The 17100-nt window shown below is 46.3% G+C and overlaps 4 protein-coding genes and 2 non-coding genes across 6 annotated transcripts in view; 3 read left to right on the forward strand and 3 right to left on the reverse strand.

The window, feature by feature from the left end:
- Positions 1-1539, reverse strand: part of LOC128720031 (uncharacterized) — a 91924-nt gene extending 90385 nt beyond the window's left edge. Inside the window, exon 1 of the mRNA XM_053813679.1 lies at positions 1203-1539. Coding sequence (XP_053669654.1) covers positions 1203-1539 — 337 coding nt within the window. The remainder of the gene's footprint in view (positions 1-1202) is intronic.
- Positions 1540-5164: 3625 nt separating this feature from the next.
- LOC128730509 (zinc transporter ZIP13 homolog) lies at positions 5165-7961 on the forward strand. Its single transcript, XM_053823559.1, has 3 exons — positions 5165-5416; positions 5955-6497; positions 6580-7961. Exons 1-3 carry the CDS (start codon positions 5203-5205, stop codon positions 6912-6914), a joined length of 1092 nt encoding a protein of 363 aa, XP_053679534.1. The 5' UTR covers positions 5165-5202; the 3' UTR covers positions 6915-7961.
- Positions 7915-7988, reverse strand: Trnan-guu (transfer RNA asparagine (anticodon GUU)). The gene has a single exon. It is a non-coding gene; the product is annotated as a tRNA-Asn (tRNA).
- A 1701-nt stretch (positions 7989-9689) lies between these two features.
- Positions 9690-12171, forward strand: LOC128720041 (uncharacterized). Its single transcript, XM_053813690.1, has 3 exons — positions 9690-10060; positions 10810-11170; positions 11279-12171. Exons 1-3 carry the CDS (start codon positions 9690-9692, stop codon positions 12167-12169), a joined length of 1623 nt encoding a protein of 540 aa, XP_053669665.1. The 3' UTR covers positions 12170-12171.
- Trnak-uuu (transfer RNA lysine (anticodon UUU)) lies at positions 10586-10658 on the reverse strand. The gene has a single exon. It is a non-coding gene; the product is annotated as a tRNA-Lys (tRNA).
- A 596-nt stretch (positions 12172-12767) lies between the features above and the next one.
- Positions 12768-15356, forward strand: LOC128720204 (nuclear pore complex protein Nup107). Its single transcript, XM_053813861.1, has one exon. The coding sequence runs from the start codon at positions 12768-12770 to the stop codon at positions 15354-15356; it is 2589 nt and encodes an 862-aa protein (XP_053669836.1).
- The last annotated feature ends 1744 nt before the right edge of the window (positions 15357-17100 follow it).

Raw genomic sequence — 17100 nt, forward strand, 5'->3', positions numbered from 1 at the left:
CCCAAGAAAATAGGAAAGAAAAATCAAGATCCCAATTCTTCCACTTTTTTGGGCCAGTCCGTCATAGCTTGCATACATCGTTTCCTTGGAGGGTATTTAAACTTTTTTGTTAAGCACCAACAGCAACACCCGTCTTCAATATGAGCGCCAATTCCAAAGGAGTCTGGTGGTGTGGTTTGGCGCCCAAAGATCCGGAATCCAGCAATTTGCATTTCCTCTGCCGATGCCAAAAATGGGCTGAGTGACAGATGGAAGATAAAAGGAGTTCTGTTGCCGTGCGAGAAAAATAAAACTGAAAATGCACTCCATAAGACTGTTCCATAATGCGCGTGGAGAAGGATACGGGAAGGAAAAATGCATTCCCGATCATGACTCTGAAATGAATCCCTTTTTTTTTCATTTGCATAAAATCCTGGCTCTAACTTTGTCTACCGAAACACTCGATCGTCAACTTATGGCTATAGTTAGTATACAATTGAAAATTCTCTTATTACTCTTTCTGGACGACATTCTTTTGGATTAAATTTAATGTCTTCTCCAGTCGCAACTGATCTTGCATGTTTTTCTTTTTCCATTCGAACGTTTGCTTCCTGTTACAGCTCCAACGTTTGCCATTGCCTAGCCAACAATATCCGTGGCGACGAAGGACACAACGAAAAGGGTTTCCCTCTACTTCACAGCTGCAAACATCTAAGCTGATCGGGAAGCGTTAAATGGGTGGAGAATCCAACAAACGGAATCGAACCCGGTCTGCAGGGGTGGTCTATTTATAACAAACCAAAGGACACGGGCTGCGCGTGTCCTTCGCAGTCTTTGTACCGCGACTAATGCACTTCAGCAATGATTTTCCAACACGAGAATGAACGATCGTGGTTCCTTGCGAAGGGGTGTAACAGCGCTTGCGTCTATATGGAGCGTAACGGAAAATGTAAACAGCAGGTTCGCTACGGTTGCAGTATCCACTAAGGATCGTTCATTTCAGCTGTTGTTTTTGGTTTACCGTAGAAGGAGCAATTGCTAAATAAAAGTCAAGTACATTTTATTACAACATGTATCATCATGCTAAGGTTAAGGAAAATCGTTCACACGTTGAACTTATTGAAAAGCGGACTACTTTTGGGATTTTGATGAATCAGGATACATGGTTACATCTATCTATATTGTTTATGTGTTATTAGTATTATTATTGTGTCGAAACATACCTTTGACTGTGCGAATTAGCTTCAATTTTTCCAGGCTCAATTTGGGAGAGTTCAGGCCAGAGTCTTGCAGTGCAGCGGCAATTTCCGAAACGGGCGAGAGGCCAAATATTTTCGTGGAGCACTTTTGCAATCGGAATAGGTTTCTATCCGTCGTCGGTGTTTCGAAAGCACAACCACTTTTATTGGCTTGGTCGGCATGCAATACGACACGTTCGTCGTCATTGGTACTAGCACTTGAATCATTCGTCTGGAAATGCTGCATCGCCGGGTTGGATGATGTTTTGTCAATTATTTTCTCAATATTCGCAGCACCCACGGCTTTCACTACGTTATCCATCATTCGATCTGGGCAGCTTCGAAAAATGTTTATATCACCAGGAACGTAACACCAATTAGATATCTCGACAGTACTAGCGGTCCCTTGAATTGCTTGGCGGATGAGGCAAAATTGTTCACCTTCCACCAAGAATGAAGTGTAATATAGATGACTAAAAAATAACACGTACCGATATTAAGTGATAGTAATACACGAATAAAAGCAGGTTGATAAAGTGTTTAAACTTGTATACTGAAGTACAAAACAAAATAGTAGAATAACAAACGCCAGCTACTTTCAAGCGAACAAATACCGTTAACCACTCTGGCATTAAACAATATCCACAAAATCATCTATCGAAAAGCATTCATTACCTTGTGTTTTGCTAGGAATGCTTAGATAGTTGTAATATTTGATGCAACATCTGCGGATGCTTAGAAGCAAAGAAAGAACTTGCTATTTGTGAGTTTTACCGTAAAATCCGAGTAGTGTTTGTGGCTGCGAAATTTGGCGCAAAGAGTAATTGACAGGTGAAAAAATGATACTAATTATTGTTCAGTTAGGCTCGAACGGAAGTGCGAACTGCGCATAATTTACTTTATAAATGTTTCATAAAAATATTAGCTTTTCTCACTGATATATCAAAAAATCCCACACACAGTGTTTCATTGTATAAAGACTATTCTATATGGCTAAATACTAAAATCATAAACAATAATTTATGATAAAATATTGCGCTTTCTTATGGTTGGCTTAGAAGTGTTGTTGAATTAAATTAACAATAAGAAAATATTTGCATTTTTTCAATTTCCTTACACATATTATAAAATTGTAAATTGCAGAAAATTCAATTTCAAATATGCGATGTTTGCAGTATATTATTGATTAACTGTGAATACAAATAATATACATTTTCTAGAAGATCACCCATCGATAGGCACCTTACTTCAGATGTGCCGTCAGAATTCAAATTTACACAACACTTACACATGCGGTGGGCACATTAGATTTATCAAGCATTTTAATAAAAAGGAAATTATATGGTACTTGATTCATCAATGCTTTCAATTGTGAAAAACTATAATATTTTTGAACGTGTGTACAATACTCTTGCTAGTTGTTTTGATAGTGATTCTTCCAAAACATCTATGCTATAGCAACCTTATGCGTAGTCTGCTTTATTTTGCTAGGTGCTGTCAAAACAAATGTGTGTTTAAAAAATCGGAAACGAGTAAATTGATCGCAGTCGTAATAACATATTAGCTTTAAAATTGGTCTTGAAGTTACGTGGTATTCCATTATTTTGCCGTTCAGCTTATAGAAATCTTAGCATCTCTGGGTTCAAGGTACGTTACGCATGCAAAGTGTAATTTGTGTATTAACGTAAAACAATTTGGGACATTTCCGTGTTTCGTCATTTCTACATTATAAGCGTTGTTTGCTCATGTGTTCTTGAGAACATTGAATACATTTTCGAACAAAGTGAAGAATTTCAGGCTTAGAATTATGAAATTATTTATTGTTGTAACTGTTTTACAAAGGGGTTTACGCACTCCTGTAAATGGCTTACCATAACGAACACACAGTTCAAGGATACGGAAGGTGTGGTTTTACATAAGTAGCGGAACTGCCTTCCGCTATCCTATTTGCTGCATAGAATACCGAATAGCGAACTATGAATGGCGTACTTTCAATATTCTTTAAACAATAACATTTTTCTGTAGATTATAAAATCGGCTACGCTTACGCTTTACTTCAAAAGTAACAATTGTGCATGAAACACGATCAACCAATTTACGACGGAAATCGTGTGAAAGATTAACGATCGCCATTATACACCGAACAAGATGCTGTTCGTTGCTCATTACTAAAAATCTTATAGTACTACCCGGTTACTGAAGGCTCTGCAGCTCGTATCGCTGAATCTGTTATCTGTCATGTAAAAACCATCCAACGCCTACTCACGCGTACAACCACTTTACGACGGTTGCGATAAGGCTCACTGTGACTGCAAACGCTAAGGATCAAATGGTTGCGGCCTGTTGGCATGGTATGTTATCAGCAAAAAACATAAAGTACACCGTCCTGCAGAAGAAAACGTGCGAACAAAGCACTTCGGTGGGTACAACTCACCACCGTGTGTCATAGAAACCACATCACCGGCAAACCATGTTAGAATAAATGCTCGCCACCGATAGAGAGCATGACTGGATGGTTTTACGATCGTCCGTCAGCGCGCGAGCGAACAAAGAAAAGTACATGGTTGTGGCAAATGGTTGACGACCAATACTGGTTTCCTCACCCTCGCCTTCCGTCCGATGACGAATACTAATGCCCTCCCTGTCCCAGTACACGGCCGACCTGCATTGGCGGGGCGGTAGGAAGGAAGCGGGACCGGGGCAAATGGTTGCTAGTGCGCAGTAGAGAGAAACCGGCACGCTTACTGCGAATGGTTGGTGGAGCCGTGCGCAGAAATGGTTTTCACCCTCCACCCGGCTTGGTAAACCATGTTTGCTGTTCTCTTTCTCGATCGTGTGCAATGCTCTCGAAACGGCTGATAAGTGGGGGAGAAGCTGCTCTCACTAAGCGGCTCGACGAAGGCCACACAAACATGTTTCTCCGAGGAGCGACGCGCGAGATATGCTCACCTAACAGAGCTCGATGCGCACCAAGTGATCCCGTGCTCGGTCAGTGACTATTCCACTAGTGACCGGCACTCGATTGAATGCAGTGGATAGTATCCCTGGCATTGATGGAGCAAATAAAAAATATAAAATCCGTATCATAGGACCAAACGTAAAGTGCTTGACAAAAGAATCCTCCGTCCGTTCGCGTCTTGAAGGCAACGAACTTGCGGTTAAAATAGGGCAAGTTATTATTGTTACCGATCCTGTCGTCGTGTGAAGGTCCTGCTGGTGTATTATGGTGAGTCTCCGAAAGGAAAAAGAGCAAAAGCAGGAGCCCTACGGCAATGCAAGTGGGGCAGTTTTTGGCGTGCGTTTACTTATGACGCATTGTTGTGTTATCACTTTCGCTCGCCCTCTCCGTCGTACATGCGCGGTGAACTGATATCTTGGTCATCGGTCCGCGCAGCGGGTATCGTGTTGTTGCAATCCCTCTAGCAAAACGAACATACTCAGCTGCTTGTGCCATTAGCACCTACGAAGCGAACGGCATACGACGCGTAAATTCGATCTGCTACGATCCGCGGTTCAAAATTGTATTCTTGATTATAGTAAGTTTTTTTTTTTGCTTAGTTCTGAAACCCTCTAACGTTCTTATTCTCTCTCCTCTGCAGGTGATCGAGAAATAGAGCGAACAGGAAACATATTCAACCGATAGCGAACGCGACTGGCTCGTTAGTTATTTGCGATTCTGGCCCAAATTATTCGATCATTCTTCGGTTGATTTCGTGGAAAATGCCCCGCGGTTCTTTAGCCTAAGCGATCAACTGATTGCGTGCCTCCGTACATCCATTGTGCAGCGGTATTAGTAGTGACAGCGAAACTAAATCATCCAACAGCGCCGGCATTATTCTCAGCGTACGGCAAACCGGTCAACCGAACGCAACAGGCTGATCTCGTGGTGTTGATCACTGAATGTGCTCCTGCAGAACACGAAGCATTCGCTGCCAACATTTGGCATAACAAGCCCAGCACTTTAGTCGATCGGACGACATCGAAGATGATGAATCTAACCACCAGCTTTTTGGACGAAACGTTCGTGTATTTATACCAGGAGATGAACCACTACGTACCGGAATTTGTCAGCTCGATCGGGTACATCCCATGGGTGTACTCGTTGCTCGGTTCTGCCCTGATCGGATTGAGCGGCATACTGCCCATGTTCATCATACCGGACGCAACCAAAGACGGCAAGGAGTCGGAGCTGAGCGATCGTAAGTGTTAGCGTTTTCTTCCACAAACGTAGTACGCAGTTTTTGCCTTGCGATCAACAAACGATACCTGTGACGCGTATGTGAACGTGCGCTCAGAAAACGTTTCTAAAATTTACTCTCCCCTTTAACATATTCGAGAACACCCCATACCATGAGGTTTTTCGACCGCATGCTCCAAGGCCATATGTTACCTAAGGTTTTTTTGTTTATTTGTTGAGCCGTTTGCAAGCGACACAACCGCCGCGATATGCTTCCGTTGCGCGACATGCTCTTTGGTTTGGCAATCAGTGCATGCCAACTGGAAAATCTAGACATAACGAATTTATGGCCGTCTAATCAGTTTGCCAGATCATGCTGACGGTTTTATGGCACACGTTGCTATCACTTGGATCCCACCGGACGCTATCTCAATATATCAAGCAAAACGTGCCATCTTGCAGTGACCAACTTTTTACAAGATCATCTTCAATTCGTTATCCCTATTAGTCGCTATGTAAACATCGTACTTTTGCTTATTTTTTTCTTTCTTTTGTTTCAGCGGCCGAATCGAAAACGTTGAAAATACTGTTAAGCTTTGCCGTGGGTGGTCTGCTAGGCGACGTGTTCCTACATCTGCTGCCCGAAACATGGGAACATGAGCTGGCGGCAGGCCCAACGGCCGATGGCCACCCGTCGCTCCGTAGCGGCCTCTGGGTGCTGAGTGGTCTCTTGCTGTTCACCATGGTAGAGAAAGTGTTCTCCGGCTACGCTAACGTGGATGAGCAAAATCCGCAGCCCAAGTGCGTCGAAATCGCTACTTGTCTGCTGCGGCGTAGCGGCGGAAAGCTACCGGAAGGCTTTGTCGGTCTTTGCGGAGGAGACGGAAAGGGTTCGTGCGACATCGAAGATGTCCCGAACGGATGCTTCCTAGCTGGAAACAGTGCGGGCGAGAAGACGCGCGATGACAGTGGCCACAAGAAAGTGGCTGGATATTTGAACCTGCTCGCTAACTCGATCGATAACTTCACCCATGGGCTAGCCGTGGCCGGTTCTTTCCTCGTCTCGCTACAGCACGGTCTACTGGCCACGTTCGCCATTCTGCGTAAGTCTCGGATGACCACAGATAAGCGAAATTGTTAACTATTGCATTGACTTACTTACCTTTGTGATTTCTTTGCTTGCAGTGCATGAAATTCCTCACGAAGTCGGTGACTTTGCCATCCTCCTGCGATCCGGGTTTAGTCGCTGGGACGCCGCCAAGGCCCAGCTGCTTACTGCCGGTGCAGGTTTGCTCGGTGCGCTGGTCGCTATCGGTGGTAGCGGTGCGACGACCGCACTGGAAGCGAAAACATCCTGGATTGCTCCGTTCACCGCCGGTGGCTTCTTGCACATTGCGCTCGTTACCGTGCTGCCGGATCTGCTGGATGAATCGAGCCCCTGGGAATCGTTCAAACAGTTTGCTGCCCTGTTACTTGGAATCGCCCTGATGGCATTCATGACCGTATATCTGGAACACTAGAGCTATCGGTGTGGGTTGATTAGTGGAATGTTCCAAATCCGATGGAAGCCTTTATCGAGCTGAAACGACACTCAACGGTTTATATTGTATAGCTATAGTTAAATTATCATGTAAAAACACGAACACAAAATTACTAGATTAAGCGAAGACTAGCTGGGTCTTGAAGTCTGAACAGTGCTGTGTGTTTTGCGTATTACAGTTTTTGTCATCACTTGTTGTGTTATTTCCTCGAGCCATCGTTTACAAACGATGCCGGATCAATGTAAATACGAAAGATGCATTCATCTTGAAAATTTCTTCAAATTAACCTCATTAGGTAACATGTTAAGTTAGGTAAACAAAAAACGTATTCGAAATACATGTCCAACGATACCGCTATGATAACGTAACCTTGCTAAGACAGTGATAGCCAGGACGACTTTTGGATCATCTTTGCACAGTTTAAATTAAGTCGAAACATATGCCACACTGCTGCGTAAAAAGGCTAGGGCAAAGTGTGATAGAATCACGTAGAAATTAGACGATGCCATATTAAGATGAGCTTTCCATTCGAAGAAAACTTTTCGTATTATTTTTGTAATCGTTACTCATTATTGAGCAAAGCAAAATAACATCTCCTCCTTGAAAATCAACCCCAATGTAGACACTATATTGTAAAACTAGTCGTATTTGTTTTAAACCCCCTGCCTCATTTAATTCTCGTGGAGTTTTACATTCTTCGCGGATTTTTCTTCATCGGGTAGGGTTGGTTGTGATAATTCCTAAACTATGATTTTTTTTTGTCTCATTACGAGAGACTGTTGAAAGCATTAAAAATGTCAAAATATATGCATCCCAGTATGATGTCAAAAATAATTCATATTACTTGTTTGAGTATCGCAAATGTGTACACATTTTCACACAAAAACGAAACACAGTTTTGATTCCAATCCTTGAAACTAAAAGGAATATTGATGATCATAAGAAGTTATAAACCATATATCCACCAAAAAGGTATCCACGCCCCCGGGTGGGCTCGAACCACCAACCTTTCGGTTAACAGCCGAACGCGCTAGCCAATTGCGCCACGGAGGCTGCGTGGGACCCATTTTTCATTAACCATCAGAAATTTTTATTCAAACTTTATTTTATATTATTTATACGTAATTGTTTTTATATAATTTAAATTAAATATCATGAAGATAATATAATAACGCATCAATATATCAAACATGGTTAGCTCTAAATAATATACCATTATGTACAACTGTGATTGCAATGGCGATTTCGTATAATGTTTGAATCTTGATTAATTGGATGCTCAAGATCCTGATATCTGTATTCTTTACATAACTTACAATTATCCATGGTTGTAAATGCAAAGCGGTAGCTGACAAACCGTAGTAACTTTATTTTAATTTTTCACCAACTGGTTGTATCTGTTATTTAAATGATTTTTGAAGATATTTTATCACCTTTGTGATCAGTGACTGTTTGACTGAATCTATAGTTATGCATGAGTATAGTGAGGCATGTAGCCTAGCTCTATTATAAATAGACAATCCAAGGAAGTGATCAAGGGAAGCAGTGCACGGAACACTTCCATAGTGTCATGCAGGCAACAGACCCTAACGGAGCCTCACTAAGAGAAAAATACTATTCGCTCAGGCTGGTCTCAGCCGATTGCTCAGTTCAATCGTGTGCGTAATCATAAGTAAACTGCACACTCGTTGCCCGCCAGCGTGAGGTACCAGCGCGCGGTTTTAATCATCGAATTGACTTTCCATGAACTAATAACGGCAAATGGTGGCGCCTGAGATGCACTTCTTGCATGCGCCCGGCAGCTCTTTATTCCCTTCCCTGCTCTAACCGGTGGGTGAAAGAAGGCCGTGCGCGCCTTTGCCGCAATCACGTTGCTACGTACAACTCGCTCGCTTGCCCGATGTCATCTTGGAGGGGAGCTTGGACCGTCTTTGCTCTCCTTTACGTGAGAACCAGAAGGTATTGTGCATGCACCACAAACGGCTGGAAAAATGTTTTTTTAATAGTAGCACCCACGGTCTCATCAAATCGTTCGGCCAGTGGACATCGATTGTACAATGAGGTCTTCAGAGTACGCCAAAAATGCACGCATTGTGTTTCGGGGATAATTTGGACCGCAATCGGTCAAATTGGGAGCATTCGATCAGTTTAGTTTCGAGGTTATGCAACGCAAATTTGCACTCCAACCCCGGTGCATCATATACCGTGCAGATGCATCGCTCTAGCAATGAACGCAGTGCTATATCGAGTGTGTACCGCGAACGGTTTATCGTTTGGTAGGAAATTCCCGCTAGTCCAGTACGATTCCCGTTGATAAAGCATAAGCAACAGACGAAACGGAAGCCGCAAACATAAACAACCCCCTTTTTTCTGCTTTTCATCGACGGCTTCACCCCTGCTAGGCTGCTCTCATCGACTTGCGCGAAGGTGGGCCAGATGCGTAACGCGATACCCAACCACGCGGACCCGCCATGCTTCCCTTTACCACATCCAAATCCCGGTCGGTTTTCCAGCGACCAACGATGGCTCCCAAACCAGAAATCACGCAGCGCCGATCGCCGGCGTGAAAGAAGAAAGAGAATGGGGTGGTTTTAGAAGATGCGCCACCTCCGCTACCGATGCGGGTGGTACTGAGAACAATCGTTGAGAGAGTGAGAGAAAGAGAGAGAGGCCATTTCTCTGTAATGCGTAGTGGCGCTGGGGTCTGATTGCGATACGGCCACGCGATGCTTGGTCTGGTTTTTCTCCGGTTCGATGGTGGGCCGCGATCAGTTGAAGATCGAGCGAGTAATCGATCGGATCGTGGTGGTTTACTTTCTGGTGCGCAAAAAAAAAATCGAGTTCACCGGGATGTCTAGAATCCTGACACTCGTGCCGTTCGTCCTGTGCCTTTGTCGCTCGGGAACACCCCAGGACATGCACATCAGCGAGGAATTGGTGACGTGTGCACCGCTAGATCGGTCCGAAATGGAGCGCGTGTTTGCCGGTGCGGCGGACGACTTTTTCGGCAAAATTACGGTCCTGTTTAATGTTGCCCCACCGAAGCCGGTGCAGACGCCACGCGTGTTCAGCGAGCGTGATCCGATATATTACTACAAAATTGACTACCGCGAACAGATCAGGCAGTGAGTACGATGCACCGGCTCGAGCGTCCTGGGAAAGTGGTGAATTGGGGTGATAGTCAATTGCAAGCGGAGTCAATCGATTGATCAATCCGATAGCGGTGTGAAGTAAAATAACGTGTGCCTCGGGGTCAGGGTGAAGAGAGTGTTGCTTCAAATTTGTTTTGTAACGCCTATTAAACATAGCGTTTGCGGTGCAAGTGTGTAAATGGCTAGCGAGAATGGCAGAGGAAAATGTGCTTTGAGTCGAAGCAGGTCGACTTTGTTGAAACTTGTTTCCATTGGGCAGTTCTTTTACTGTCGATCAACTAAAGATCAATTTAACACATCAAATAAACATCGACTGAAGATAAACAAAAGATCATCAAAATAGATCGATCGGGTCTAAACATGTATGCCATTAACAGCCTGTCTGACGGCTGTAGAAGAAAACGTCCGATGGAATGAATGTAATTTGGAATAGTTTGTTGGTAAAATAGTCATATAACCAAAAAACACAACTTTGTAATATTGTTGTATAGTTTTCCCCGCCCGAATGGGGACTTGAACCCCAGACCGTTGGATTAAAAGTCCAACGCTCTACCGACTGAGCTATCCGGGCTGCTGGAGAGGGAAGGACCAGCATCCGTCCGAGTCGGGATGTGAATCTTAACTATGCAAACTTATGCAAACTTTTCGTACATTCGTACACCATTATTATCCGAATGCCTCATAATAGTTAACAATCGCAATCTACGTCTTCTTTCCACCAGCTACCATAATCTCTACCAGATGTTTCATAGCCAGAAGGAAGAATACCGGAACGTGGTGCGGTTTTTCCTAAGTGCATCGTTGCACCGCGTACCGTACGAGCTGGAGGAGTACAACTTCCCCGAGTTCTACGGTTCCGTAAAAGAGCTGGCGGGCGAATACAATCTCACCGTGTATCCAAACCATCTGTACGCAAACCGGACGTTTGCGCTGTTCGGCCTGCGGGAGTTTCAGGTGTATGTCATCGATCGCTGCTCACGGGTATCGTACATCATTCAACCGCCCTGGAGCCTCATTCAGTACGCGTACGTGAAGGCGGCAGTTTTGTCCACATTCTACGATCAGCCTTGTGGTAAATGCGAGGTAGCCCTTTTACGCCACATGAGTGATCATGCAATGTGCAACGATCATGCAAACGCGCGCAGCTATGTTGACTCAAATTTGTGCATTCTATTTTTCGTTTTCCTTTAGCTGGAAAATTTTCTCAACTCAACGCTGTTGGAGGATGAATTCCATCACCAAGTAGTCGGTAGCAGTAACGTCAGCACAGAATCATCCACAGGTAGCGCATCGCAAGCTACTAAACCGTACGAGGACGATTCAGACGAAACAAATGCCCACGATAAGGAGGACGAAGAGGAGGATGAAGAAGCTTATGGCGAACGAGTGTCCAGTGAGGAGGAAGAAAGCTCCAAGGACGACGAAGATCCGTTTGCGAACTTGAACGTTACGGGACCTGACCTCGAGCTGCCGTTAAACATTATTCTACCAGTGATGCATGTGCACGTGGCACCAGAAAACGACAGTGAGGCAGCGTCGGGATACAAATTGCATCAGTACATCGTCTTGAACTCTCATCAAAGGGAAACTCACGCGGATCTGTCTGGTTCACAGCAGCAAGAAGCGGAATTGCAGGAGCTACCTTTGCCACCAATGCAAAATTCCACGGTGTCTATCGAACCGGTGTCAGCGAACTCAACCAGCGTTGAGGACAAAATACGGATACAAGGCACAGACTGGTCCGCCGGTGAATTGCGGCTTATCCTTAATTCAAGCTCAGTGCTGTACGATCCAAAAGAACAGCGTATTTTTGAGCGTCTGCGGCGCTACAACCTCAGCGATCAGTCGCAGTACGACGAGGTGGCGGAAATAGCCGTATCGAACCGGTTGGAGGCGTGGAAGCGGCGTCGCGCTCCGGTCAAAGCGGATCTCTCTCGTAAAAATAAGCGAACACAGTTGAAAAAGCATTACGCTCGCTTGATTCCGTGGTTAAACTGGACGTTCGGAAAAACCATTCCTCCAGGTGCTCCAGATGCAGAGATGCCGCAGAGCAGGACGAACAGCTCAGAGAGCATTCATTAGGAGGCGTCGTTTTGTTTTAATAAAAACATATTAGGTTACGGGATTAGTGATTAGAATAAACTTATTGATACCGTGTCGAAAACGATGAAGAATAGAGAAAATCGTTCTTAAATAGAGCTTTAACCAGTGTTATGGAAATAATTTTGTGAGAGATGAAAATGATCTTCGTTTATCAAGCGAATTTAGTTTGAATTTTGTATACGGTGACCAGATTACAGGGCACTGCTGCTTCAAACGACTCACTGTCATTTGGCACAGCGGACTGTCATAATGACAGCTTCGGATTGTCTTACCGTCTTGCTAGCAAGCGTTGTGTTTTGTTTGCGCGCTTCGATGTAAACCGGCTGCCACAAAAGATTGCATTTTCAGTGAGAATAATCGTGCTTATCTAGTTAGTGCTACGGATTTGACCATAAATCGTGTTGTATTCTTTATGCGATAACTCCTCGACAACAGGTGACAAACAGGGAATGGCTGATGAACGAGATTCGAGTTCGACTAAAATGTTCTGATCGATTTTAGGTTATGGTGCAGTGGATAGCGCTCCAGGTGTGAGGAGTGTTTGGAACGAGTTTTACTTGCCTGTACGTTAGACGAAATGAACAAACTGGAACGGTCGTTGCAACTGTTGGACGAATCAACGGTGCACTCCAATCGTGGGCTGCTTCGGTCGAAGGATACGCCGCGCAGTTTGCTGCAGCAGCAGTTTTTAGGGTCGCCGGGTCTGCTTGATTCGGTGCAAGATGTTGCTGTCTATCGAACAACCGAATCCGAGCGCGGTGCTTGGAACGGCAGCCAGGGTAGCCTGAACGCTGGCAGCACGGTGAGCTACAGCAACGCTAACTCGAAGGAGGTCAACAAGCAGCTGTGCGAACAGTTCCTTGAGGTGCTCCAACGCCACAGCAATGCCTCGGATGTGTTCGAGGCGATTGACGAGTTGATCGAGCTGCTCGATGGCACGTTGGTTCACATGAATCTGGCATCCAAACAGCTTCTGCCGGTTGGAAGGGAGCGGCATATGCATGCTGAGGGCATGTGGCTGAACGCGGAACGGGAAACGTGGAAGCTAATGGGCTGCCTGTATCGCGATCGCATGGTCACACAAAAGCAGGATAACGAAATGGATGATCTCCCGCTGCTGAACAGCGAGCAAACGATCATTTCACATTTGTACGCTGGAAATGGCAATCTGCGTGAATACCAGATGATTGTGGACTGGCTGGAACAGATGGCACTGCAGCAGAACCAGCTGCAGATGGGTCACTATACAAGCCGCACGGTGGCATGGGAGAATACGCTTCACCAGCTGCTGGAGGTGGGCCAGACGGCGTTCGGCAGTGGTCGTTCGTTGGTGAAGAGCCTCGATCCGGATGCGCAGGTTCGTGAAAAACGCCCACTGCACGATCTCGATACGGAAGACCAGGCACGGTTGGCCAAGCAGGTGTTTCTCGAGATACGCCACGGACGACTAAAGGAGGCACAAAACAAGTGCGAACACTGTGGGCAGGCGTGGAAGGCCGCAGTTTTGGAGGGCTGGCGCTTGCATCACGATCCTAATTATCATGGTGAAAATGCCACGCTTATTCGGAACCCGATCGAGGGCAATCCTCGGCGTGATTTGTGGAAGAAGTTTGCCTGGCAAATGGCCGAGAGCCGAATGCTGGATCCGTACACGAAGGCAACGGTCGGCTCGTTGTGTGGCAATTTGGAATCGATGGTGAACGTGCTATCCGAGCACTCCTGGAATGATATGCTCTGGGCGTACCTTAAGGTGCAGATTGACATTCGAGTGGAGAGTGAAATTCGGTCTCACTGCATCAAGAGCTACCTGCCGATGCCGGACCGGTACTGGAACAGCAAAATGTCGCTCGAGCAGATCTTCGATACGCTGGAAGCGCACAAAAACGCGCACATTAGCTTGGCCGCCAAGGACGTGGACAAAGTGATCCAAAAGTACATTATCTTGGACGACATTCCGGAGCTGATGCGCATCGTGGACGGGTGGCTGGATGGAACCGAAGTGGTGCTAATCCCGCAGATGCTGCGCTTCCTAACGCATTTTGTTATGTTTCTGCGTCAGATCGGAAAATCCTTTCAGGAAGACATAGGAGACAAGGTAATCAAGCGGTACGTGGAGCATCTGATTCAAGTAGGCGAACCTCATCTGGTGGCGTTTTACACCGCTGCCCTTCCGCCGGCAGTGGAGCTGTTGCTGTATGCGCAATTCCTCGAGACAATCAGCGATAGTGAGCGTCGCAAGAAAGCCTTGGAGGAAGCGTATAACTTTGGTTTGGACGTTCCGACCATTACGGTGTACACGGTGGAACGATACCGCGCACAGGAGCCCGATGCTGACGATGCTGTATCGATCGCCTCGGGCACGTTGTCCCAGGTGGATGGATTAAAAATTTCTTCCCTTGAGTGGCTTACGTTCTATCCGGATCAGCGAGGGGAGCTGCTTTGGCAGGCCAACGCACTAACGCGCTACTTTCTCGCCCGGCGCAGCATTGAGGCAGCTCGTAAAACGTTTTCTGTCGTACCGGCCGACACGATCGAGCAGATTTTCACACATTACGGCTCGAAGGATGATATTCCGTGCAAGGAGGAGGTAAGCATCCGCGAATACCTTTGCCATCAAACGTACCTAGCGGCCATCGATGGATACAACGACTGGACGCAGCTATTTTACAACGGAAAGCCGAAACCGCCACCGGCGGTGGCAATTTCAAACTTCACCGAACGTGTCACGTCCGAACATCGCGAGACCACGTACCAGAAGGAACTGCGAAATTGGGAGACGCGACTCACCGAGCGGACGAATCAAACGCGCGATCTGCTGTACAACGTGTTGCTCTTTCCCGAGGCCGGTTGGTTGGTCGATACGGTTACGGCGAAAGGGATGCCGGAGAACGACGAGGACTGGCAAAACAGGGCCGTGCAGATGGAGAACCTGCGGAAGCTGTGCATTCCGGAAGTGGTGCTGTTGCTTCACCAGCTGCACGCGCTGACCGATCGGCACGTGGAGAACCTGCTGCTCGCAGATGTGTTGAGCTCGGAAACGCGCCAGCTATACAGTGTGTTCTCCAAGCACAAACTGGCGGAAACGCTCACGAAGATAGCAGAATCATCGCTTACGCTCATGAATAATCGGAAGGATCCGTTCGTCGGTGATGCAGCCAAAAAGTAGTGTGACACGACGAACGAACATTTATTACGGTTTTTATGTATCAATAAATTGTTTCAAAGACGAGAGTATTTGATTTGCGATGTTGTTTAATATATATTGCTTAGGGTCGAAGTTACTTTCTATCTTCATGTATTTATCATACTGTGCGAGTTGGAATGAATAAATCAAGGCTCTTTTTTTAACCAAGGCAAAATAATGTGTTTTTATTTTTTTGTTATTTTGACCGAATTTTTTCTTTCCACTCCCACCGTGCATTGTGGGGAGCTTTCAGCACGAGTGCTTATCATTTTGACAGCTCAGCCCAAGACGGGCTCCAGCTGGTGCTCTCGCTCATTCGCCCGTCCCCAAAGCGAGCTCGTTTCGCTCGAGCCCTCAGTTCTTGATTTCGTAAACATTGCGCGCTGTGTTGTGAAACGTTCTTCCTCTGCCAGCATAAATCGGTGTGTTTCTTTGCATAAATTCGCTGGCAACTGCGTGATATGGTGCGGCATTAACTTGCTAAGTGAGAAGGTAAGCCTGGGGTGCATTCCGAACTGCAGCAGCAGCAAGTTTCCGTCACTCCGCGATCCCAGATGGAACGCCCGTGAGTCAAGTGCTATTGTGCACGCCCGGAGGAGATAATGCCAAGCAGCCGCGAACCATCGTCAGCTGAAAAATGGTGTAGAACGAGAAAGAGAGTTAATACGCATGGCGGTTTGCGTGAGTCGAAAGGCGTAGAAACGAAGCATAAGCAACATACCGCCGGTGGGTGGGCAAGCTGAGGGAAACCGATCGGCGGAATTCGCTGTCGCCCCATGGAAGTCTCGAGATGCCACGGCGGGGTCATGTGCTAATAAAAACCAGCCAGCTTCTATTGACTATCGCGCCACCAGCTGTCCAACGCGGGCAAGGGTGCTAGCATTAACGGTGATGTCACGGTTGGTTGGTACGATACGTGCGCGGTATCATCGTACACGCCGCTACCCTGTCGAACGGAATGGTTCGTATGACTCTTAGCTACCACATGAGCTGACCGACAAACACACGCAATCCGTGACTGGAATTTAGAGCGTGCCAAATCAGGCGGAAGAACTTGTCAATGTCGGCATATTTGTACGCGCGCTCAAACGTCAGGACCGTTATAACTCACCGAACTCACCGGATAAGCGAACTCACCCCCACTGGCATCCTTGTTGTCGCGTGTGCGCGTGCTAGCATGTGCTGGGGAAATGCACTCGCTCCCCATGAAAAGAAAATGAGTGCCCTTCCCAGCGAGCGGGCGGTTCGGTGTACACTCAGCGATATAATAGTAAATTGCGATACGCGCTAGCTAACCGTGTGTACGTGTGTTTATAAAGTAACACGAATGTGTGCGTGCGCAAGGCTCCGAGATTTTCCCCGGAAAAAACGGTGGCCCCGCAAGGATACGCACGCACGTCGCATTGGGTTGTTGTCTAGGTGGCGGATCTCGGCAGTGGCTGCTGCATCTCGGTCGCTTATCACTCTCGCTGTCGTTTCCATGGAGAAGCTAGACTTCATCGCAGTTGCTGCTGCAGAAGTTTGAGGCAAACTAGTGGGCAATAAAAGTGTTAAAAGATTTGCTTCCGCACTTTTCGTTCCGTGCAGCTTTTCGCTCCTTCGGTTCGCATTGGTTTTTTACGAGTACTAGTGGGTGCGGGCAGAACGCGAAATGGTAAACTAAAAGTGTTCGTTGTGTGTGTGTGTGTGTGTGTGTGTGTGTGTGTGTGTGTGTCAGTATGTTTGT

Source organism: Anopheles nili, chromosome 2 (genome assembly GCF_943737925.1).
Source record: "Anopheles nili chromosome 2, idAnoNiliSN_F5_01, whole genome shotgun sequence".
NCBI classification, from domain to species: domain Eukaryota; kingdom Metazoa; phylum Arthropoda; class Insecta; order Diptera; family Culicidae; genus Anopheles; species Anopheles nili.